The sequence below is a fragment of the Anas platyrhynchos genome, chromosome 6 (genome assembly GCF_047663525.1).
Source record: "Anas platyrhynchos isolate ZD024472 breed Pekin duck chromosome 6, IASCAAS_PekinDuck_T2T, whole genome shotgun sequence".
NCBI lineage: Eukaryota > Metazoa > Chordata > Aves > Anseriformes > Anatidae > Anas > Anas platyrhynchos.
The window spans coordinates 28150406-28176075 of record NC_092592.1 but is presented as its reverse complement, the minus strand read 5'-3'; the positions used below and the strand labels follow the sequence as shown (position 1 = coordinate 28176075).

Here is a 25670-nt window from a genome sequence, read left to right as displayed (position 1 = left end):
ACAAGCTCCATGTTATTCATTCTCTAGAAGAGGTCATTGGTAAGAGGATACCGCATCGCTGCACTATTGGCAACATACATTTTAATTGGGAAATAAAAGGGATGCGTGGCTGGTAGGTGGCTTTTCCTACGTGTGTGTGGCTGTGAGGCCACCTCCCTCGTGCAGGGCTTGTTGACTTTTCCGGGTAGAGGATAATCAGTAGGTCATTTGTTCTGGAGGAGTACTGTCATTTAACCTGATTGTAATTAGGCAAGAACTAGGTTGACTCCGAGCCACCAAATTGCCCTAGTGTCTATTTTTTAACTCGGAGTGAGCACTTCTAGGCACCCTCTGGATTATCTCACATAGCTCTTTAGGGTTTAAATAGCAACCACATCTAGTTAAAGCAAATAATGGAAAAAGTTGGTGTGCCATCCACTCTTGTTACTGACAGTTACCAAGATCCAGGAAACAGGTATTTGCATTTACTTTTATTCCGTGGTTTTGGCTTAACAGGGCAGCGAGGCTACAATGGCCTTTTTGTTAAACATGTAGACTTGGGGATGCTTTTGCCATTTTGCATCAAAGTAATTTGAGGCTTCTCACCCCGAACGTGGGGTTTCTGCTGTTGTTTTAGTTTTGTTTTCTCGCAGTGATGTTTACTTGCTGGCTCAGGGGATGTGGCATCATCATTTCTAATCCTAATTCTGCTGCAGACTGCTCGTAGGCTCTCAGATATGTTGCTTCATATTTACATGCTTCAGTTTGCTTTTAAAGCATCTTTTGGTGGTAATATGAGCTAAGTGATTTAAGCTGTTAATGGACTCTGAGATCCTGGCTAAAAAACAGTGGTATATACTTTAGTAACAACAAAGCAAAAGGATTAGAAATTGGTTGGTTTGCTTTCTAGGCTTAAATATATATTTAAGGTACGTTTTAGTTTGTTGGAATTTGTAAACTCGGGGATATTCGCTGCTGATCTTGTTTCTTCAATTTACTGATGCTGGATCATCGGTGATTGCAAACAGCTGGAAATGTTATCGAGACTAGGGCAAGAGGCTTGAAACTTTATCCATTTGGGTAGCTATATATAAAGTCTCTTCATAATACCAGTTGATTCAGGTGGCGAATGAGAAAAAATCGTGGTTACTGGTCTGAAAATGCTGCGTACCTCTCTGATCAGACATTCCAGTAGGTGATGTATTTCCATCCGACTTTAAATGCCGCAGCTCTGTAGGCAATGCCGGCTGCGGTCTGTCCTCATATGTCTTGGTGCAGCCTCTGGGGGCTCGTGCAGGGCATGTGCGGAGCTGTGGGCAGCATGTGCCTCTATTTATTTTGCTGTAGTGCTTTGGACATCGGAGGGAGGAGGGAGAGGGGGTGTTAAGGCGGCAGAATGGGCAAGCTTATGAGAAAGCAGAACACTTGCCAAGTTAATAATAAAGAAATTGCATTGAAAATGTCCCCTGATCCCCAGCTTTAATAGCTTCACGGAGCAGACGGGTGTTATTTTGGGATGGAATCCATATGTGAGCTTCTTGGCACTTTGCTGTTGCCTGGGAAGAAAACCCAAACAATGGAAATAGAAATGGCCAAGGCTATCTCCTTCCATCTGATTCCTGCTGAATTTCAGAGGGAAGCGGTCATAGTCGTGTTTCTGGATACAGCCTCATCAGACTCTTAAGCTGCAGTCGTAACCTGATTTTCCACTCTTATGTCAGTAAAATTGTGCAAGGACGGTTAGTTAGCGTTGAGAAATTGCCAGGCAGTATGTTGGAAATGTTACTAGAAGTGGCCATGAAACTTTGATGTCCTTTTTCTCTGTCCCTTATCTGATGCTGTTTCATCTGCCTAACTAAATCTCAGGCCCAAACACTGGTTCTTAATCCAATTACTGACTTGTCAGAATATTCCTCTTCGGTTTAAGGAGGAATAAAATAAAACTCTGAAGATCTAACATAAATAAAATAACCCCAAATGCTATGATAAATAATAATATATGGAACGGTCAGTACCTGCATAAAGAGGCAAGACTCAGCAAAAGAATGATTCCATCATTTTTAGTAGTTTAAAGCACTTTATTTTTTTATCCCTCTAAGACAGGCAACAAAAAACATTCAACAACCGAAGTTCTGATATGTCTTAGTGTTCTTCTCAAGGTAACTAACCAAGTTTGCTCCAGGTGGGTGAAGTCAGTGAGGGATTCATCAGAGTTGCCTGCTGCTGGTGGAGGACACGTGCGATGAGAACCACAGTGTCACGCAGTGGGACGTCTCCTCTAACCACACGTCTGGGGACTAGCTGGTAACCGGGAACATCCAGTTGTCATAACAGTGGTGTGAGAATTTCTTATTTTTTTACATTATTAGCCTTTTTAAAGAGGCCGTGGGGAACTTGGTTATGGGAGGCTATTAAAAGCTAATCCATTTTAGTTCCCTCTTGTTTCTTTTTAACTCTTCTTGCTTATTAAAACACGGAAGTTGTCCATAAAGTGAAGATTAACCAAAGTGCCTAAACTTTGAGGAAGCAGGAATCAGAGCCTTCTGGCTAGTCCCCGTTTCATGGCTGGCTTGAGGCCAACTGTCCACCACGATCTTTTTTTTTTTTTTTTTAAGCACAAATGTAAATCAAGCGTAGCCAGCTCCCGTTGCATTTGCTCTTCCCCTCAGCGCTGCTGCGAGTTTTCTTTTGTATTTATTTAATTTCCAGTGAAAAGCACTTCCCTGACAAAGAATGCTTTTTGCTGCGAGGTCTCTGGACACGTTTCGAAAATCCCTGTGAAGTGCTCTGCTCCAGAAACCTTGCCTATGAGCCATGTGCCAAAGGTCTACCATAGTTGTATAATTTTGGTGCATTTTGTTTATTTTGTTGCTCACGTTACCGGCCTACATGTATTATGCATGGAAATTGCATTTGGGGCACGGCAGGCGTTTGAGATTCTGCCCCAACAAAATAAAAACATTTCTCCCTCTCTGCATGTGCTCCTCTTCTGTGTTACTTGAGAAGGGCTGGGATTTAGGTTCCTGCCTCGGAATTGATTGACAAGAACAGTAACAAAACCGAGATCAGTTCGCTTGGAAAAATATAAAGGGCCGTGAATTGCAGCACTGAGGAGATCAGGGCTCTGTGACTCCCTTTATGCGAGCTCAGCAGTTCCTTCTTCTTTGCCATACAACGCATTTTTCTCTTATTCAGCACAATTCTTAGAGCTTAAAAGAAAATAAATACTGTCATCACTGAGAGCCTTCTGCTATGGCCAAGCTGCAGAGTTTAATATTTGAGAAAGAGCTCGGGGAGCAAATTAGCCTCACGGTTTCCCTTAGATAGCTCCTGAAGTTCGCTTTTTCTAAAGGTGCAGGTCTGTGCCGGGCTCAAGCTTTTGTCTCCTGCCACATTAAAACTCGCTTTTTAATTGGGAAAGGACAAGTGAAGGCAAGAGAAAAGCAGTGCCCTGGCGGAGGAGATGCTCTGCATGCCCAAAGGTGTGGAGCTGAGGAGCTGGGCCCACCAGGGGCTGCAGGAGGCGTTTCCATGCCGTGCCTCCGGCTGGTTTTGTCGTGTTGCCCGGTGCTGTTAAGTGGTCAGATCGGCTTAATTTTTAACTCCGCTGCTCCTGGTTAAAATGATTGCTTTCTGAATGGAAAAGAACAAAACCAAGGGAAGCGAAAGTGTGATTTCCGATGGTGACGAGTGGAAAAATGATTCCTTAAAACTTCCTTGCTGTGAATTTTAGTATTCATTCTTAGTTTTCTTCCTATTCTGACTCTTGCCCTAGACCTTTTATTAATATGCAGGCTTTAGGAGCTCCTGTCACTTCTCTATACCAGATTTCCTGTGGAAACGTGACATTTTTAGCCGATGGACACGTCAGAGCGGTGTTCCCAAAATCAGGCCGAGCCTCCCTTCGGGTGGGATCCAAGCCCAGCTCTGAAACAGAAGGGGCCAGGCTACAGCTTCTGAGAAGCACCTTTCCCTTCTCAGAAACTTTCATGGTTTAATTTCAACTTTTATCTCTAGTTTCTAGGGTTCTGTAGATATTTACTACTTCGAGTAAGCCCCCAGAATTAAGCTAAGCCGGTCAGCTTCTGGGAGCAAATATTTGTAAGTATCTCCTCAGCCCCTTGTTTCTGGAGGCCTCCATGCACGGAAGATATCTTCCTTTATCAAGATTTAAAACTGAGGTCCTGAGCACCTACAGGTAACCAAATACCTGCCTGGGCCCACACCAGATAAGTGACATTGCTTCCAGTTGCCGTGCCCCTGTTTAGCCTGCCATTTAATCTGCCTTTGCCAAGTTTAAATCGATTCAAGCGTTCTCATTTCCTGTCCTGAACACGTTGTGCAATAGCCCTGGTTAGTTTTTTGTTGTTTTTTTTTTTAAATATTTGCTCAGTTTCACTCTAGCACTGGTGGGTGAAGTAATTGCCCTGTCAAATCACTCGCTGGATGCCTTGAAGTCTGCCAGGCCCCGCGGACTGCCGGGGCATGATGAGACCTTGCCACATACAGTTTCTAGGTCACAGGCAATATTTACAAGTTGATGGAGAAAGAGCAATCTTCCCCAGCTGTTACCAAGACGGGGCTGGTATAGTAATTTTCATCTTTTAGTCATAAGACCTGTCCTGGAATAAAAACATGCTAATGGATGTTGTTTGTTTCATCGCCTTCAGGAAACTTTTCCAGATCTTCAGTATCAACATGTGCAGTTGTTTTTATTTTTATTTTTATTTTTTTAACTCCCAGGGTTCAGCCTGTAAATACGCTGAGAGTAAAGTGATGCAAAAATGTCCGAGGCTCAGAGATCTTTCCGTGGTTTTGGTCAGTTTGGTGTCGTCATCATCTAAACATAGGCACGCTGGACTGGAAGCGATCTCTTGGGTCACAGCTCCCTTGTTTTCGCCTTTCCCAGGCACCGCCGTATTACCCTTTTTATAAGCGCATTCAGCTCCGTCTTAGCAGGGCTTGTTTTTTGTCCTCATTTGGGAAACCGTTCCCAAATGTTGCAATTCTGAGTCGCTCTCCAAGCTCCTGAGCTTCTTGAAATTGCCCTTCCTATTCCTGGCCCGTTCAGAGGGGGGACAGGCAGCCTGGGCGCTTTGCTTTGACGGAAAACTATGCTCCAGGGGCTGAGCCTAAAGGAAAGAACAAAATTGGACTCCCCAGGTTGGACAAAAAATGTTGCTAGCATTTCCCAGAGGTAGGTTACTCCTTCTTCGATTTCTCTTTTTGAAACAAACTGCACAAGCAGTAGATCAGAAACGATGTGCTGGAATTAGATAATAAATAGTGCTTCCTGGCATCAGCAGCAAGAGAATGTAATCATCTTCATTAGACAAAGTACGGGACTGCGTTTAGTGCTAAATAAGATTTGGTGCTGGCTGCTTCTAAATCAGAGCAATCGAGACGTTAAGACAAACAATCACTGATTCAAACTGCAGATTCGGATAACTTGCTCCACCTACTCAAAAGCCAGCGATTTCAAGAGTGAATTTTAGTGATTTATGAGCTCATCTCTCATTTCCAAAAGGCTTTTCTTTACCGGTTTGCAGTTTGTTTGTTGTTTCCCCCCGCCCCCCCCCCCCATAATTTTGTCTTGTTTAGGTAATCCATAAATCTATCAGAAAAGATAGTCATCGCTAACCTCCCTGGCCCCTCGGTGACAAGCCCCATTGTCGGAGGCAGGCAGCTTGCCAGGAAACTGTGACTCCCAGAGAGAGTGTGCAAGGTTAGGGGTAAAGCAGCCTATTGCCAGAGAAACTATTCCAAGTGGATTTGTGTGGAACAACAACGATATCCAGTGACTAGTTAAATTAGCCACAGATGTGTTTTCTATAGCACTGTCCAAGAAGATATACAGTGCTTTAAGGCTCGCTTCAGGCACGATGATCATCTGAAGTCAAATCAGATCCAAGCAAAACTGCATCTGTACTAGGCAAGCTTTTAAGGAATTGTGTAACATGATTCAGGCTGGTAGATGAATCAGACTGCTGCAAACTAAACAAGGAGCACATCGGTGAGAGATGAGGTAAGACGGCTCGCAGAGGAGCGTGAGAGTTAGATGGGAGCAGTTTGCTGCTAAAACCTGAGCTTCAGCAGCCTGGCACGGGCGGTGGAAGGGGCACGGCGTGCCGGCCACCTGCCCCCAAGCACGGCCGGGGCTTTCTGTGGGCTTTGCAGAATATCCGAGGGCTTGGTTTTGCACTTACCGTCTCCATTGCTCGTGCCCCTCCGTGTCACTCCTCCTCCAAGGAAGCCTCGCTGATTTGGGTTTCTAATTACCCTGCCGAGAGCAATGGGGATACTCAATATTTGCAGAATTTCCACGTGCTGAAATCGGGGTGCAGGTGGAGGCTCTGGGACTCCTGCCTTTTCTCATACCAAGGGGATTTTTGCCTCGGCGTCAGGGCTCGAGCAGGACGAGGGATTTCTGGCCGAGCTCAGCATTGAGAAGCTCAGCTCCTGTCCCGCAGCCGAGCTCATGGCTGTGCCGTTGGGATTCGGATTCGCAGGGTTCAGATAGGACTGCTGGTGGGAGAAGTCCCCCAGAATTACAGACCTGCTGCAGGGTTTAAAGTTCGGGGGAAACATAAGCAGCTTAGTTCCTGCAGTAGTTGGAGCAGGCTTTTGTTGGATTCCCTGACCTATTTCTTTGCTGTGTTATTTACTTGGACTAAATTGAATATAGCGTATTAAAATGTTGTAATCAGAAAGGGCCTGGCAGCATGCAGCTTACATTCTCATTGCAATAAGCATTAACAATAAAAATGGAATTAACAGAATAGTTTTTTTTTTGTTTTTTTTTTTTTGTGGGGGAGTTGCAGTTTTTAGTACAAAAAAAAATAGCATTTTTCATAATAGAAATAATTTATTTCTATGGGTGAAAACGTCTTTGTTTTTCAGAGCTGTATTAAATGTTTATTAATGATATTGATATAAACGTGGTAATGGGTCTTTGCTTGGAGTTCCTAGATAAAATTCCAAAGAGTGTTCAAATGCTGAGTTTATTCACAGAAATGTGTATTTTTTTCCTTTCCTTGGTATCTCTATGTAATATTTTGTTTTAATCAGGCAAATTGCACTGCTTTCCATCCTCTGCTTCCACTTGAACTCTGAATTCTGCTTCAGGAGCTTTTACACTTCTATTCTTAGGAATTTTTGCAGGTCACATGCAAAGCCATGTGTGTGCATGCATGCGTGGATGTCTTTAGACAGCATACCAATAATTAGAATAACCCTGCAAAAGTGATGGCTTTGCTTCAGGAGCACCCAGGGCAAAAACAGAAATTTTCCTCTGTTTTCAGGTATATTCTGATATTAAGCTAAGAAGCAGAATACCTTTGTTCTAAAATGTGATTATGTTGAAAGTGCTCATACCTATTTCTGTTTCTTCTTCCCTGACAGGGTCTTTGTAAACAGAAGTTTAGCCATGGAAAAGATAAAGTGCTTTGGGTTTGATATGGATTATACGCTTGCCGGTGAGTATCTTCTTGATTTCTTTCTCACTCACTTAGTTTGGAATATTGCCTCTTGTTGAGAGAAAACCGGTAACTGGTTGGGCTACTCCAGTTAGCAGGTGCTTCCTCTGCTAGCAGATATGTTACTCGCTGTTCATTGCACTTTCATGTCAGGTGTTTCTCTTTATTTTTGTTATCTGGAAGTTGTATTCAGTCATAAACCACACTGCTCTAGTACAGTTTCAAGGAAACTGAAGCTTAAAAAGTATGATTACTTCCTTAAATTCCACTGTGCTTTGATATTGCCCCTGACAAAAGCTTGTCTTTGAATAACAAGGTGATTTTTTTTTTTCCCTTGGTGCATATAAAAGGGCTACACCTTTAGCCAACAGGTCTTCTTGTGTCCTGGGAGGGTCAGTTTTGAATAGGTTTTCTTCTTCCCCACTCCTCTCTTGGCCACATCAGTGACTCCTTTGTGAGAAGCAGCGAGGCAGGGGGAGCATTGTGAGTCAGCTGAACAAGTTATTCAGAAAGCTCTGCCCGTTCTTCATGGCAGATAGTCTTTGGGAGGTTGCATAAGACCTTTTAGTTTCACAAAATTTTCTGCATGACTTCTCCATTTTTCAAATACTCGGCAAGCAAGTTCTCTGAGACTTTGGCTGGAGGAGGGGTAAAGTTACGGTTTTCTATGTAATCAAACTTACACGATGCTGTGTATTTTAAGGAAGGAAAAGATTAAAAGCCCACTTCCACTTTCTGAGGCTGTAGTGCCAGGCAGGCTGTAACTAAAGGTGTCACTTACAATTCTACCTTCTTTTTCACTGCCACTTCCAAAGTTGTGGATAGAAAATTTCTATTGCTCTTGATATTTCCACTTAGAGTTGTGAATATCAACTAAGAAATGTGAAGTAGAGCACCAAGGTCACCTAATAATAGGTTAATGCAGTGTATCAAGTACGGTCATTTGTTCATTGTGACCACTGAGAAGAAATGAGAGATGCTATGGACAGCCTGAGGGGTCAGTGGCTAAGCAAAGGTCAGGAAAGACTCTGCGTGCTCACGGTTCAACACAACTCTACAAAAAGCAATGTTGGAGTTTGTGGCAGGTAATTGCAGTTTATATTTCCATCACTTTCTTCTTTTAAGTAGTTATGAATGAGGTGCCAGTTATCTATGTAAAAGGGTTGGTTATTCACCACCTTATTTACAAATCTGTTTCAAGTGCCTGCCACTTTTTAAGTCATAAAATGCATCGTAGTTTATCTGTGTTGGATCTGACTGCAGCCACATGCTTTAGGTGTTGGTATTTCCCAGCTGTGACAGCCTTGTGGCTGGGCTCTTAAGGCTTTTAAGGAGTGCAAAACAGTTCAAGAACAAATGCTTAAAAAAAAAAAAAAACAAACAAAAAGTTGTGGGTTTCACTTTTGTAACAGAAGCACAACTTCCTTGCCTTTCACAACTGACGGCATTTCCAAGGACTCGGGTGATCCCAGCAAGGCTGGCATGGAACAAGAAGTGTGTTGCTAACTGACAGAAGGAGAATTTCAGCACTATCCTCACTCCTCCGACTGTTCATTTTACTCAAGTGTTGCATGTTCCTGTAAACACAGAGCGAATGTGTTGTTATCCACAAAATGACTCTTCGTTTGAGGAGAGGGAAAATGTGAGTGTTTCAGGCAGGCTTACACAGTTCCCTGGGATGTGGAAATGTGGGGCTCCCAAGGCTGTAAGGTCGTGGTGATACCACTAAGCAGGCAAAGTTGGTGCATTCAGGAGAATTGAGTGACAGGGTGTGGTGCAGGAAAAGAAATGAGACGGGGTCTGAGCAGAAAGAAGGCTGGGAATCTGGACTGCTCTTGGGTAAGCTGCTGGCCTATGACTTTTCCCGTGGTACAACAGGATAATAGTTGCAGATCATTTCACAGGGAGTTGTAAGAATGTAATTAGGCTGGAAAGCCTTTTGCAGATGGAAAGTGTTATGCCTGGTAAGTACTATTTCTGTTTTTTTTTTAATCATCTGGGAACTAACAATTACCTGTTCGTCATCTTATTGTCTCACAGTCATCCTTTCTTCTCCATGGGGGCTTTTGTTATTTGACCATAATTTGCTATATGTAACTGTGGAACACAAGAAAAAAAATATTTATTCATTGCAGATGCTTTAAAGAACACAATGTTAAAGTATTGCTATAATTATTTGGGAAATGATAAGAAATAGGACAAGTGAGGTATTACATTAACATGTTGTAGTGTATTCGTAAGACCCTATCATGTTTTCTGTCTGGGCAAGTTATCCCTTGCACACTCTTTCACACGGACATTTCACAAATCTGGACATTTCTGTCCAGATTTGAAAAATTATCTGTCTGTCTATCTATCTATGTGATTTATATAGATATATGTGTCTATATCTGTATCTATATACATAGATAGATGTATAAAGATAGTTTATCTGCAGTTCAACATCTGGAAATGGTGTCTGCATACCAGATGATGCATGGTGAGCAGATGCCTTTTGGAGGCTGTGCAAAACTTGTGTAAATAGACCAAGGAGGAAGGATGGGAGCACCTCCAGTGTCATCAGTTCCTCATCTAGTTTTCTGCATTTGTACTTTCAGATGTCACTTTTCTGTGAAGTTGTTTGAAAGTATGCCACAATCTTCATATTCAGTGGTTGAAGGCAGTCAGAGCCATTTGCCCTGCCTAAAATTGTGCCACATCCTTTCCTCACTCTCTGTCATGATCTTTCACATCATCTATAAATTGGTAACATTCATCTCATAGCTGACAGTCAAATGTTTTGACAGCTTAGGAGCAGGGTGATTTTTGTTTAACACCCTGAATTGCCCATCTCGTGAAGAGGAAGCAGTGGTGTCAGTGAGAGAAAGTACCGAGTCCCCCTGCTCTCGTTCTTCTTCCCAAATCTCTGGCCACAGGTAGCACCAAAGGACTTATTTAGGAGGCGGTTCAGTAACAGAGAAGTCACAATCACTTGACTCATCTTGAAGTGCAGAAGCTTGAGACAATTTTGTTCTTGTACTTTCTGATTTTAAGGGGACAAACCTGCTCACAATAGCACTGTTTTCTGTGTAGAATAATTTTGGCACATGGCATTTTCATTTGCAAGCGTATCGTAACACCTCCTTACACACATGCTGCAGTGACCATGCATTCCACTGCTTGCATGAGAATGTCAGCTTGCCAACTGACAGCAGGTTGGATATCATTGTGTTACATTGCCCATAAAATACGATTCCAGACGTTTGTTTTATAGGGTAGTATTTCTTAACCTTATTATTAAATTAAAGGACTACTTATCTTGAAAGTGAACATTGCAAGGCTGCCTGCTACAGCACTGCCACAATGATTTGGTTTGCTCCCAAGTCAAAAGTAGGCTAAGCTTTGGATTCTTCTTAATAACTTTTATGTTCTCTCATTGTGTTTGTCTCTTTCCTTGCATAGGGTTGAGAAATACTGTTAATAGAGGCGGATTAGGCAAACAATCCTTTTTTCTTGAAGAAAAGAGCCCGAAGGTTTTAGCCTTCTCTTCTGAGAAATTATGGACATTAAATTGCTGATTTTTTACCCTCTGTGGTTACAGCTAGAATTAATTTGGCTGCTAAGAGCTCAAAATAAAATGAAGGCAAGTTGAGATGTCTCTTTCAGGTTTTAGATTCCTCCTTTTCCCTTCAAGGATTGCTGTTGTGTTCTCATGGAGTGAATGGGGTCTCCTACATGTCTGGAAACTTCCAAGACCCCCTGAGTCATTGTGCTTTGTTGGACAAGGAGCTGTCTGTCACCCTCCTATTCAGTCTGCTTGTTTTGCTTGTGGTGGTGAATCACAACCGATACGTAATGTTTTAAGCTAGGTGTTACTGAGAGGGGAGTGGAAGGAACGAGAAGAACAGCAGGGTTTTCCTGGGGCATGTGCATGTTGCCAAATAGCTGCTGCTTTGGATCTTGGAGGGCTTCATTGAAACCCTTCAATGTGAGGGTCCTTTTGTAGCACCTTTTTGTCTGTTAAACAGTAGTTTCTTTTATTATCTGAATGATTCACCTTTGGTTATTCATCCCGATGGACTCAAAGACCAGTAGCCAGTAGCACTTCCCGTCTGCTTTCTTGTTTTGCTGGTACTGTCAAAATTACCCGTGCTTTGGTAAATGACAGTGCTGCACATACTCCAAAAGATTCACAGCCCTCTCGTTTGTGTTTACTGAGAACTGAGGGGATAAAGATAAAGGTATGCCTCTGGAGTCCCTAACACAACACTCACCTAAGACTAGGGGTTGGTGTGGCCCTTTGGAAAAACAACTGAGAGGGTCAGCTTTCAGAGAGGGTTTTGTTTGGCTGCTTCCTTCTCAGGGTGAGCTACAATCATAATTATTAGGTCTGGCTCCAGTAATGCATGAGGCATTACCAGGACTTACATGGGACAGGTTGCACAATGAGGTTATGGGCAGAGAGATGTCCCTTGACAGGCACAGGACATCGGCAGCGAGGCTTTCAAATGGGCTGTAATTTCACACCAAGCCATGGGCCGATGGAGAGGGAGTTAGTAAGAATTGCAAGCTGGACTGTGCTTGGAAACATTCTTCTGTGAGCACCGTCCTTCTCCAAAAGTTACAGCCAGGCTGCAAGTTTTGACTTCCATCTCTGAGGTAGGTGAGGTCTGAGATCAGTAAGCAGAATGCTTGCCTTTGGAAGGCTTAAATCACTGCTGCGTCCATGTTCTCCAGCTACCAGTAATAAAATCATCACTAGCGGCTGCAAACTGTTTCAATAAAAACGAAGGGGAAATGAAGCTTGAAAAATACTGGCTTTATTGTGTGCAAATATGATTAATACAGCATAATCTGATTGGAATATAGCTTGTGTCCTAGAAACACTGCCAACGTAATGCCAAGATTTGGTGCACTGCAAACATTTTATGGCCAAATTGCTTTTGCTTTCAGCTGCAGTGTGTCCCTTCTGAGCACATGGGAAAAGACAAGGGAGAGACAGCTTCACTCAGACTTTGTGGCTGCCTCTCCAACTCACTCCAAAACACAACGTGTATAAACAGGTTTGGCCCCTTCCTCAAGTAGGCGTTTGTGCCTAAGCCATCCATGCAGTTGGGGGGCGAGGGAAGCTTTATACACCCACGTGTTATTTCTGAAACATTTGTCTTTACCTGCTGGCTCGGGAAAAGATGTACTGAGACAGGCGGCAGCGCTGGCTTGTTGCTGCATGTGAGCTGGGAGACGAGGTGGCAGCTGAGCTGAAAACTGATTCTTCAGTGTGTCTGCTATGGGTACGTCAGTCAGGTTGTATCACTTCTCCGTGTTCTGGTTTCCAAAAGTGAGCAGTGGGATTAAAGAATTTGTACCGTGGATAAGATTTTCTGGATTACACGGATGAAAAGCAAAGCAAAGCAGAAACGTGGAAGTTTTATACGTGAAAGGTTGAAGCAAACACTCACCAAAGCTGCTGAGCTCGTAACGTAAGCAACTACAAAGACATGTTTGTCCTTCTGCTCAGATGTTGTTAGGGAATGTTTATTGGTAACTCAAACACAAATGTCCTAACGGGGCTCTTAGCTTAGGTTAAAGGTTTGTCTTCGGTTTCATCACAGTGTAAGGACTCCAAACTTTGAGGTTCTTTTGAGGTGACGCTGAGCAGTTCTGCTTTTATCCCGCATCTCTGGATAATGCAGCTCCTTGTGCCGCGTGGAAGCAGCTCGGTGGCTGGAGAGAGGAACTGGTAGGTTTGACAACAGCAGCATTCAAGCTGTCCCAGCAGAACTTGAGAGATGCTTTGACTCGTGCACATCTGCTGTCTACATTTTCGCGTTTGCACGTTTCAAGTTGAACAGGTGCAGATTTTGCAAATTTCCGAGGCTGTTTTGGCCATTAGCGTTTTCAAGCTGAAGGCAGATGGAGAAGCCGAGCTGTTCCTAGCATGCTTTGAGCTGGATGGTTTTTCACATACCAGCGCAGTGCTGGAGTGGCTGCTGTCCCTGCTCCGTTTGGGTGCCTCAAACTCAGGAGCTCAGCCATTCCAAGCTGTGTGCTGCAGCAAACCAAAGGCTGGAGCTGTGGTTTTTCAGGGTGCTGGCAGTGGGGACGAGGAGAGGAAGAAGCACGTGTCGCTCGCTCCGTCCCAGTAAATCACCAGCTGACAAACCATTAATCTGCTGCCCGGGAATTCTTGAAGAATTGGAGCGTTAAACAGAAGCTGTGGGAAGAACAAGTCCTCACAGCGTCAGGAGGGTTTTAAAAGCTGCCACACTCTGCTCTCTGGCTGTCGGGAACACGGGAATAACACTAGCTGGGTCAACAGTTCATGTCTTTGCCAGGCAGATGGAAATGTGGAGGTATTTTCAATCTAATAGATGCCCTTATCTAGTAATCTTAATGCCACAATACAAGTGCTATTAGGTTGCAAATGCCCCTGTGATGAAGCCGATAGCTTGCTCTGTAGGAGGAACCAAAGCAGAGAGGACAGAAGGATTTAACCCTGAGATCACATGTGCTGTTGCTTTGTGAATGCCTTCGTTTAGTGGACTGCAGAAAAGCTCATGGACGTGGCTTATTAACAGGCATTCGGGCTGCAGATATGCCCAGGTGCACGCTGTTAAATAAATGAGATGTGTAGCTTTTGAGGATCCCTCTCTTAATAGTATATGATGAGACAATGAACCTGGCAGAGCTGGGGGAGAATGGAAGACTTCTGACTTCATCAGTCCTCTGTCAACCAGAAGCTTTCTTTCTTCCTGCTTTAAAAATCAGAAGTCCAAAGGGGAGGTGACCGAGGTCATTAACAGAAACAACATGGAGAGAAATAACAAGCAAGATCTGTTTGGATGCTGATACACCCGAATAATGCCTTAGATTGAAAATATGAATGGCTGCTGTGCCTTTAAGTCGTTTTATTTCTAGATGCTACCAAATTATGTCTCAACGCGAAGCCCAGACAACTATTTCTTCCCCGTTCAGGAAGTCTTTATTGAAGAAGTAAGCCCGTATTTTGGCACGGTGGTTTGTTTCCATGGAAATGGAGGGCAATTTCCATTACGGGATTATGACTCCCAGCGGCTGCATCTGAGAGAGGTAAATTCTGAAGGGCACTTGTTAAGCACAAAAAAAGATCCTCTTGTGTCGGGGAAACCGTAAAACATCCCCATAAAAGAACAGGTGACTGTGTAGTCATCTTTAAAATATTATCCCAGAGCAAAGGAATGTTATGGCAACTATTAAAAGAGACAAACTGAACTTTCTTTGAAATGCAGAGTCCATCTGAATTGCTTCTCTCAACATGCAGAATGTCACCTCAGTGCTGCTGTTGTTACCTCCAGCCATGCATTTTTATTCAGTAGAAGAAATCTTGCCAACGTTAAGCTCTGTTTTGCCAGCCTCTGAGGCATATCCAAACAGCCCAAATCTTCCTTACATCGAAGGCAAACAAAATGCAGCAGCAGGGAGCTAAAAATATCTGGCATTTACCAACGAGAGCACTAATAAGCCTGCTTTGAAAAGAGTTAAAGCTGATGATACTTGGCAACACTTTTTTTTTTTAATATTAAATAAGTAGAAAGGCAGCACTAAAAACAACCAGAAGTGAACACATCCAGCAGTCCAGAGCCAAGCTGAGCGTACAGTGCTGTGTCAGTCCTCGGAACAGCAACAAATCCAGCCTTTGCAGATGCTTTGGGCACGCAGAGTGGGAGCAGAGGAGCTGATACAGCTCCAGGTCCGAGGTTTTAGAGCCGAAAGTTGTTTGCACATGGGGATGTTTGCAGGAGCGTTAGAGGGAAGGAATTTTCCAGCACTCCTAGGCTGCAGAGTGGGTGCTCGGCTGCTTTTTTGGGCGCTGCTGCAGCTGGGGACTGCAGTCTTTGTTCTTTATAGGTGTGTGCTGGTTCCCTCCCAGAAACCAGAACTGGGCACTGGCAGGGAAGGGTGCTGGGGAGCTGCTGAAGCTCAGATGCACCAAAAAATTTGGATTTTTTCAGCCTCCAATGATTAGTGATTCTTGCCTTGCTTCCTGTTATCAGATTCACTGTCAAAAACATCTGTGGCTGCAAGAGGCTCAGTGCAGAACTTGGCTGTTCATGCACGGCAGAGCAGCTCGTGTGTTAGGCGTATGAAAATACCCCAGGGCACACCTGGAGGCTTTGTCCAGGCCTTGTTTGCTGATTGCCTCAAATACGGAATTTGCAGTGAAATAGGAAAAATTTAATTTTAAATTAAGTAGTGAAGTGTGCTTAAAGCTCAGCTTTGTCCTGCTGGCAGAACAGTTGTGCGCTTGAAAAGGTTTCTTTGGATAAATGAAAATTATTGATCGGTGAGGCAGCGGTTTCCCCTCGGCTCAGATTGAAAAATTGACTGAACGCAAAGAAACAAAACATACCATTGCCACCCGTTTTGTTTGTTTGGTGCTATGAAAACCCAAACAGAGGCTGAAATACTACAATTTTGTTTTGCATATTGCAGTGTGGTTTTATTTATGGTCTAGCAGTTAAAATCAAAAGTGAAGGTTGCAGAAGACTGGCTTCTATTCCTGGCTGATTTTCAACTTGTTTTGACCTTAGACAGATCCCTTATGGTCACAGTTCAGCCAAGTCCATAAACAAAAGTGATTCACCATGTTCCTAACTTAAAACATCTGAGTAGTCCCGTGGGGTTTCTCGCTGTTACAACCAGGCACGTTTACTGCTTTGTCAGTCTGTTTGCAGGCTCCGAGCTCCCAGGTCAGCACAGCACAAACGTGAGCGACTCCACTGCTCCCAGCACAGCGAGACGCAGAGCAGGAACATCTTCACACGCTGTGCTGGGCAAAGGTGACTCGAGACCAGTGCTCTACACAGCTGAGGCTTTCTGCAGCAGTGTCTGTGCTTCCCTCTGCGTTTGGTGAGGATGCTGTGGGGCGAAACACCTGCATCTGCTGTGGCAGGAGCAATGCCGTGCGCTCAGACTTGGTGTTTCGGTGCCAGCACCTGAGCACATCTACCCTGGGTAGAGGAGACCCCACCACACAGAAACTGATTAGCATAAATCCTGTTCTTTTCTAATTATGTATGAAAAATGGCATTACTCTGTGATGGATTATGAAGATAATAGATTCCCTGAAAGGGGTTTGGTGTATAAATTAAGATCATTACCCGGTTACTTCTGGGGAGCCTCAGACCTATGTCTGAGACAGGCTTTCCTCAAACCATGGCAGTATGTGAAATGTCTGCCCAACACTCATTAATCCGTTTAATTGAGACTGTTGCTTCAGTGGGGTTTACTTTCTAAAGAAATCCCCTGTCCCAAACACCCTTGGGGCTGGTTGCTCACTGTTTCCTCAGGATTCTTGATCAGAGCAGCAGGATGTCTGGTGCTTTGGTGAAACAATCAGAGGTCTGGTGGTTGTGGAGAGGTGACTGTGCCGCAGACGTCTTGGTGGTAGCTGGCACCAAGTGCCCAGCTTCAGGGCTGCATGCAGAGAAAAAAGAAAAAGGTCATGGAGTGGAGAGCTGTGGGGATAGATCTGTCCCGGTCTGGACCATGGAAAAGTGCAGAAACCTGGCTACTGCTGCCCACCTGGCCATATAGGTCCTAACTGCCAGATTTGCATGCCTCGGTCCCTGGGGAATAAGCAGCAACTGAAACCACCTGTTTCTAGTTATTTCACTTTCAGTTCTTCAGGACTGCACACCAAGTAATTGGGCTGCATTTCCTGTGCTTCGGAGACGAGGCTAAACCCTTCACATTATCTGTCCACCTTTTGGCTTATCTATCTTTGTGTGCTCTCCGGAGAACCCAGGTAATGGGTAAAATTCTTGAAGATTTGGCTGAAACAGCACAGAAGTGCATGGGTTTCATACCTTTAGCACCTGCTTCTCTCCCGTGATCCACGAGCAGCTTGTAAGAAGGGTTGACAAGCCCTAGAAGAAACCATGTTAAGTCTTCAATGAGAAGCTGCCCTGCCTGAATTGGAAACTTGTGTGTGGGGAGGAGGAAGAAGGAAAGAAATGGGCAGCCCTTGAAGGCCTTCCTCCTCCCCACAGCTTGAACAGAGCCATCAAACCCACTACAACCTTTCCCAGCTATGCGTTTTAAAACAAATAGGCTTTAAATGCTTATTTTCAGAGAAGCCTTCCAGGAGGTCTGCATACTTCTGGGGGTCATTTTGTAACAACTTTCCAACTCACTCAGCTTGTGTTTAGCACAAATGTGATCTCAAAGGTATTTGCCATCACTCTGTGCATCCCTGCAAGTTGCAGAAAAGGTCTTCTTACTGTGTGTGCTTGCAGACAGGCTCTGTATTTGAGGTTCTTGCTGGAAGCACCTTCAGATGTAGGGCAAAATTCTCTTCTCAGGTTCCTGGAGTAGCTCCTGACTCAGTCTCCTGAGCCTCCTGCACTGACACATGCAGGCATTGCGTGCCACGAAACCAAGTGCAGGAGTAATCCGTCACCAACAGAGGGATGGACAATAACGGCAGAGCGCCAGGAGGAGCACCAGAGCCTTTCTTGAGTCTTGGTCTGTGTCCGAGAGAAATTGAAGGGTTTGTGTCACTCGGGCAATGCACGTGTAGCCTCTTCCTCCTAATTACCACTGAGCTAATTACCACTGAGCTAAGGCTGCTTTGTGGATACGAGGACAGAATTTTGCCTGCAGGACGCACGATTACCAACTGTGCCTCCTCTATAAATCAGCTGTAAGTATATTTGGAATCGCTGCCAGGCCGACTTCCGAGCTTACCAGAGGACAGAGCTCCAGCAGACACCGTCCCGCATGGCACAGAGCTGTTGCAGTTTTAAAATCAGTCTGATTTTTTTCTTTAACAGGGGAGCCCAGTGTAACTCCGTCAAGACTGGAGTGACACTCAGAATCTGCATCTGCCTCATGTGAGTTCAAACCCTGGCAGCAGCGTTTTGCATAAGCTGGAGCCTCTGCAGAGATTTTTTTTTTTTTTCCTCCTTTTCAGGAGGGCTATGAGATTGTGACTGTGTGTGTGTTGGCAGCACAGGTAAAAACAACCACAGAGGTGCATGAGAATTGCAAACCTTACCGCACACCCCCTGCTCCTTGCAGCTCGGCTCCCCACCTAGCACGTCCCGTGTCAGGGATGCCTGCACCCCTCACAGCCCGAAGGCTTGCGACGCTCACTCCCGGGTGCTGCTTTTTAATTTTCAGTAGTGTCATTCAAAGGCAAGTGACAGTGGTAAGGGGAAGCTGAAGTGCTGTCAGCTGGCTTCTGTTTTTTAAAGGCTCGGTTGTTTTCCTTGGAGCCTGGTTACGTAATCCACAAGCACGGGGTGCCGATTGCCCTGAGCTGCTGAAGCATCTGTCTGTGCTGAAACACAGATTATTAAAATAACTTCTCCTTTGGAGCCAGGGACTTGGCACGGTGGCAGAGACACGGCCGTCAAGCAGTAAGACAGCAAAAAAAAATTGGAGTGAGTTGCAACACGCGCTTCGATTTCGGTCTCCTCCCGTGTGCGCTGGGCTGAGGGAAGAGGCGAGGGCATGGGGGTGGCTGTGGGCTCGTGGCTCTGCCTGGCCCCCTTGTCCCAGAGGTGGGGGAGCTCCAAGCTGGGCTCTTCTCTTCTTTTTCTCCAAGAATGCCTGCAAATGAGCATGATATTAAAATACACTTTTCATCCAGGATCAACCATCTATTAATACACACAGCTGGGGCATCTCCCCCGACTGTACCTCTGTCATTGCAGCGCTGTTAGCCTGTTCCTGCCTGGTCTCGGGGAGGTGGATCGTTTGTTTGCCTGGAAGCTCGTGTTACTGAAACAGGCGTTCGCGAGGCTTATGAGAAATGTCAGTGGGCTGTGGCTCGAAGCAGCTGGGGCAGCATGTGCCACGGGGTAGGTGCTGGCAAGGTGGGCTTGGTGAGCTCTCAGCCCGTTCCCAGCTGCGTGTCTGATTAAAGGAAGGTTTGTCTTGGGCAGTGGGTATGGTGGTAACTGGAGAACATTTATTGCCCCTTTCCAGTCTCCAGGAGCCAGCATCTCTGTTTAGTTGGTGTGATGGGGAGAAAGCTTTCGTTTTCCAGGTAATGTGGGGTGGTGCGATAGGAAAAAAGGGAAGGGACCTGAGGTATGAATGAGCTAATGGCTTAGTGTTGTTCAAGGAGGAGTCAGGGAAATAAAATGTACAGCTTGAGAGGCAAAGGGGAGTAACTACCTCCCCCAGACAGAAAAAAATCCGATTAACCATGTTGCAGTGCTGCTTCAACAGAGCTGGGGTGATGAGGGCTGAGACAAATACCCGCTCAGCCTTCTCCCTGCTGGTGTTTCGCCTTGTTTCTTTAGGCTCAGGAGAGTTGGAAAGAGGTTTGGAGTGGTAAATCTAAGACTGAGAGCAAAATACAGAAAGGAAGAAGTTGAGTGAGGGCGTTCCCTGAGCATCCCCACATCCCCCATGGCTCTTCCTGGTGGAGCATCACCAAGGTGCCCAGGCTGGTGAGCAGAAAGCCCCGTGGTTTCCCTGGAAGGGTTCTGCTGGAGCTGTTCACAAACCACTTCTGGTTGTCCAGGGGAGGTGCACCCAGAGGTTCTGTATGTCCGAGAGCAGCACCGTGGCTGGTGAGTTGAGAAAGGGCAGGGTTTGGGGCAGAGATGCTGTGTTTGGGAGGGATTTTTTATGCATAAATGGGTCAAAGTCCTAGGAAGCTGATGGGGAGTGCAGCAGCTGCACGGACAGGATGGAGAACCAGCTTCACATCTTGGGGAGCTCTGCAGTGCTCTGCCCCCCGAGAGCACACATGGGTGGATGTGTGTGTTGCTCTTCTCCCTGGGAAGTGCCATTGCTGCCCTGCATCAAAGGAACTCATTTTTCCAGATGATGCTCCGGTGTCACCCTCACAATGTTCATCACCTGACTGCCTTTTGCTCCCTCCAACTCCAGCTCACTCCCCAGGATTGCCTTGTCAGTCACTGCTTTCTTCGTTAGCTGTGGTTTTTGATTGCTTCTTCCTATCTGTAGCTCAATCAACCCTTCCTTTCCTGAAGGACAGACAGGGCTACGTGCGCTGAATGTGCTATCATGTTATCGATGTTTGCCACTGGTATAATAAAGCCCGAAGACCTTCATAACTGCTCGATTGCTTTTAGTTATCAGCTCAAGAAGATTACAGGTTTGCTTTTTACATTTGGACGGCGTTTCATTTAATGGGAAAAATTAACTCCCAGAATTCTGGTGCTTTTTGGATCGTTAAAGATAGGAGAGCCCTCTCGCCTAGTTACCGTGAGCCGAGTCTTTTGCCAGTCCCATTTCTTCTACAGTCCTTCCCTTTTTAGTATTTTTGTAGTGTTTTACAGATCTGTTTTCTCCTCTCAGACTGAGCTTCTGTGTTCCACAGTGTTTATCCAGCAGTGATTACCTGGGCAGTACAGACAGTGAGTGTTCATATGTATGTCGTGATGCCCCCAGATGTGCTAGCTATCTCAGGGAAAGCAGTCTGTCTTCTAAACAGCTTTCTTACACATCTTTATATTTTACTCAGCTAAATTTGAAACACTCAAGTGTTGAGGCAGCCGGGCCCATTGAACCCCCAGCAACCTTCCCTGAAGTCCAGGGCTGTATTTGACCTTGTTACATCTTAGGACCAAGTTTAGACAGCGACGTGCAGCAAATGTCAGCACACAGCCACAGAAACACACCCATTTCCTTCAAAATGTTCATGTAATGATCCAATTAAGTAGTGATATTTCCAGTGCACGGGAAGGCCGTTTGCAGGAAGAAGACGGCCCCAAAGACAGGAGCGGTTTGTTCGAGCAAGTCCATTTGTTTTGCGTTGTGTGTGGCACAGAGGAGCAGCTCCTCTGCAATGTGGCAACAGTAAGGCTGCTTAAAAGAGTAGCATTTTGATGCACAAGGGTAATAGCTAACAGATTTTTACAGGAACATATGGTATTATTAACAAACAAATCGTATGTTAACTTGACAGCTCTACCTTCGAGCTAACTCGGTCTGCAGCAAACATAAATTCCCCCGAGATGAAATCTGGAGACAATACTAATCTTTGGGATCGTATCCAGAGCTGTAACAGTAGCACAGCAGCAATGAATTTCAGGCTTTCTCACCACGAATCCGTGCGCTCCCAGGATTTATTGGTTTCCTCGCCAGCGTTGAGAAAGCACAGCAAAACAAAACCCGAGCCGAGCAGGTGGAAGAGGGAGGGAGCCTTCATGCAGCTGCCTAACAGCACTGCAGGGAGAGGGGCTGCAGTCTGACATCACTTCTCCTGATGCAGAGAGCTGCCACAGGCCGATGGAGGCTTCACCTGCTGCTCTGTGGGGCTGGCACCCCGCTGTGGCCCCCGTCCTGGAGCAGAGCAAACGCCTCTGCAGCTCCGGCCCCGACCGAGGTGGCCGAGGGCAGGAGCACCGAAGGGAGAGCGTGATGTGGAGGAGGGAGGAGGGCGAACGGGGACATTACTTTTAACTGCCTTCTTGTTTAACCCCCTAGCTGTTTTCAAATTTTCTAACTGGAATCTCATCTTGGTACAGTGTATAAATCCCCTGAATACGAATCTCTTGGATTTGACCTGACCGTAGAAAGATTAGTTTCCATTGGATACCCTCATGAGCTGCTCAATTTTGTGTATGATCCTGCATTCCCTACCAGGTAAATGACTAACAGATACCAACCCAGCCTGCTCGAGGCCTTGAATATTTGTTCTGTAAAGTTCCTAGGTGACACGTGAGGCCAGGTTTTCCGAATTTTGCCTTTGGAGTCCTTGCTACGAAGGAGGCCGAGGGCAGGGAACAAGGCCTGCTGAAGTCATGGTCCAAAAATAACCTTTCAAAGCAAAAACAGCCGAGACACAATGGGACCGGGAGCTAAATCAAAGTCAAGGCCTGGGGAGAAAGAGCCACTAATGTCCACGAGGCCGCTAGAAAGTCTCAGAACATTTTTCTCTAATGCTTTTAATTAATATGGTTTCCTCTGGTGTCGTCAAACCAGACACACCAGAGTCCTGGTACACAAGACATCCTGAAAATTAAGCTGGCTGTAAGCAGCAATGAAGGTGGGGCCAATCCAGTTCACGTGTCTAGATGAATCAAATGCCGAAAGCAAATTAATGGTGCAAAGTTTTGGAGTTCTTGCATTTTGGCTTTTCGTAGCAGAAGTAAAAAGCACATTGCTTGCTTTAAACACGGCTTTTGATCTAAGCCTGTACCTTTAAGTCATTTCCATTTGTGCCTTTGCTGGATTTTGCTTTCTTGGCTCCTTTGGAGCTCCTTTACAAAAGACTTGGACCAGAGGCTTTGTCCACTTTGCAGTCTGGCAGCCTCCTTCCTTCCCTGCTCTCAGCCTCATTTACCCTGAGACTTGCTGTGTGCTCCCACGCCTGTAAGAACATGGTTAGCCCTTCACGAACCTGGGATGAAGACACCATTAAATCCACCCTCCTCATCCCAGGGAGGAGACAGAAGGGATGTCTCTGGGGGAAGGCCTCTTTCTCCAGGTGCAAACTATTAGATGAGCAAGACAGAGTTTTGCTGGACTTGAAAAAATACCTGAAGCATTTTGTGCAGTATTTACGTGCCCCATCTGGCTCCGTGTGTGACAGAGAGATGAAAAGGAGGGGAGAATTTCTCTTATCCCAGCTTTTTCGCAGGGCTGTCAGTGACCACAAACACAGGTGTCAGATTCATGACCCTGCAGAAGAGGTCCCTGTCTTCGCTGGTAAACACACAGCTAAGCCTCTGCTGGGTTAAATGTCTCCACTTTCAAGTCCACGGAGAGCAGATCAGCTCTACCTTTTAACCTGTCGGTGCAGGGCTGTGTTGTCCCGTACCTGCAGCAGGTAAAAGGTACAGCAAGCACCCCAGCTGCACAAAAACAGCAACTCTGGTCTGGTGCCCCACGCCAAGTAAGCAAGCTGCTCTAGAGCTGATTTGGGAAGAACTGCTATTGAAATGGTCACCGCTTAAAATGCTTGCTCCTTCATGTCTTTAATCGCTTTCTTAACAGAGGCCTGGTGTTTGATACCCACTATGGAAACCTGCTGAAAGTTGATGCCTATGGAAACCTCCTGGTGTGTGCACATGGCTTTAATTTCCTCAGAGGGTGAGTGCTGGCTCTTGGCTCTTGGCTCTTGGCTGTTCTTTTTGACTTCCTTTGCTCTTTTGTGTCACTGGTCCTTGGGGAACCCATTGTGTAAGGAGTTGCAAAGACTTCGGATGCTGTGCTGATGGTGTCTTACAGATCTGGGATTTACTGGGGTTGTATTCAGGTCCCAGACACAACAGCCCAGGGTGTTCCTAGAGAACAGTTCTGTGCCAGCACAGGTACATCCATAGAGTGCTGGGAAGAGAAGAAAATGTGCTATGGGGAAAAAGGGGGGATTTTTACTCATCCTGGCATGGTTTGACATCAGCAACTTGTCAGTTAAGACAGCCCTTGAGCAAGGGTTTTGGGGAGCAGGTAGGACCTACACCAGGTGAGACCATTCAGCTCCACAGCCATGGCTAAGAAAGCTCGAGGGCCTGAACTTGTTTAAGGAAGGAACGAGCTCGCTCTACCCCTTTTTGTTTCTGACCTCAGAAACAGAATTGGTGCATTGCGTGCAATTTCCTGCAGCCTTCCCTGGCTGCCTGCATTCCTCCTGCCCCGGAGAAGATACTTCAGGAGGCAGAGGGGACCGCAGTGCTGCGTGCCTGATGTGTCCCAGCAAATCCCCTCCACTCCCTGCTGTGAGGGGGATGGATGCAAGGCTCAGGGCCCCAAGGTGACGAGCCTTGTCATTGCAGCCCTGTGAGTCCCTGCAGCAGGAAGCCAAAATTTAGAAAAAAAAGCCTTTACATACTCTCTCGAGTTCCTCCTTGAGTCACAGGAGATCTTCAGAAGCTCCAGAAATGGAGGAAACAAGAATAACTGAGTGGCTTTAGTCATCGCCACCCTGCTGATTAATTGCAGAGGGCCCCAGGCAAGCCTCCCTCAGCGCAGCCCTGCGTTCCGCTGCATAGAGCTGCTGGGGGGGTGCTAAACAACGCATAGAAAGCGGGGGAAAGTTTAAGATAAGCAAACAATGAAAGTGCAGATGATGTAAGGCATACCCACAGCCAGCAGCACGGGGCTTAAGGTCGAGTCGTGGCCTCCCGACCAGTCTGTTTCCCTGTGAGGGCTCGGCTCGTTTGCTGACTCAGCAGTGAGGGCTTTGTGCCTGGCTCTGCTGGAGCCAGCACAGTGAAGGCAACACACGGTGGGTGCAGCTTTGCTCTCACACCACTAAAAAACACATGGCAAAGCAGGGTGTTGATCAAAGCACAGTGGACTGCAGTTAATGGACCCTGCTGCACGCATATTGTGCAGGGCAGCATATCGTATCCTCTGTAGTTTTTTCATTCTTCTCCACCTTATCTGTTCTCAGGCCTGAAACACGGGAACAATACCCAAACAAATTTATCCAGAGGGATGACACGGACAGGTTTTACATTCTGAACACGTTGTTCAATCTACCAGGTGAGTCCCGTGTGAACTGTTTCTGTATCCTTGAAGCCAGTAAAGCTTTGCTGATGTCTTACTCAACTGTTTGGATTTTTTTTTCAATATTTTTTTTCGTTCAGGCACAGTGCCCAGAGTTAGCTGGATACATGGTGTTATCCTTGTTTTAAAATCTTGCTTTGTTTCTTTGCAGAGACCTACCTTTTGGCTTGCCTAGTGGATTTCTTTACTAACTGTGACCGGTACACTAGGTATGTGTCCCCTCTGCTTAGATGTGCTGCTAATGCAGTGAGATGGTTATTATAAAATGCACAACACAGCACAACACAGATGCAACTGCCGTTAATATCACTGGAGGCCTTTCAAGTGGTTTCAGTGGGGTTCAGGCCTCTTATTCTTTTGATAAGAATTCTTTTGGGACTGTTAGTGTTAGGTTAGAGGTTGGACTCGATGATCTTGAGGTCTCTTCCAACCTAGAAATTCTGTGATTCTGTGATATTAAGAGAATTTAGTGCCAATGAGATGCTGTGTATACAGCAGAAACTGGTTACGAGGGTCTCCTTCATAAGGCATACCTGTGTCACTCTACTTACTGCCTGACACCGGTTTTTGGGGCAGCTCCTAAGACCACGTATGTATTAAAAGGTGATTACAGCCAGCAGACAGCTCATTTTCTACCTGTGTCCTTTGGATCCATGTTTGAACTGAAAGGCCAAATTTCCTCAGCCAGTTACCACAAGTTCCTCATGTCATAATCAAGGATTTAGTTCAATCAAAAGTGAAATATTCAGACACAGTGTA

The 25670-nt window shown here is 45.6% G+C and overlaps 1 protein-coding gene across 5 annotated transcripts in view; it reads left to right on the top strand.

Annotated features, from left to right (window-relative positions):
• The window catches only part of NT5C2 (5'-nucleotidase, cytosolic II), a 57488-nt gene that overhangs the window by 22035 nt on the left and 9783 nt on the right, over window positions 1–25670 (top strand). The window contains exons 1-6 of one of the 5 annotated variants that reach the window (XM_027460498.3): window positions 5054–5176; window positions 7381–7454; window positions 21926–22043; window positions 23397–23492; window positions 24796–24887; window positions 25063–25120. In XM_027460498.3, coding sequence (XP_027316299.1) covers window positions 5094–5176; window positions 7381–7454; window positions 21926–22043; window positions 23397–23492; window positions 24796–24887; window positions 25063–25120 — 521 coding nt within the window. In that variant the 5' untranslated portion in view covers window positions 5054–5093. Of the gene's footprint in view, window positions 1–5053; window positions 5177–5825; window positions 6005–6834; window positions 7281–7380; window positions 7455–21925; window positions 22044–23396; window positions 23493–24795; window positions 24888–25062; window positions 25121–25670 lie in introns of those variants that run through there. The other 4 variants (XM_027460500.3, XM_027460499.3, XM_027460497.3 and 1 more) reach the window with 4 other exon arrangements.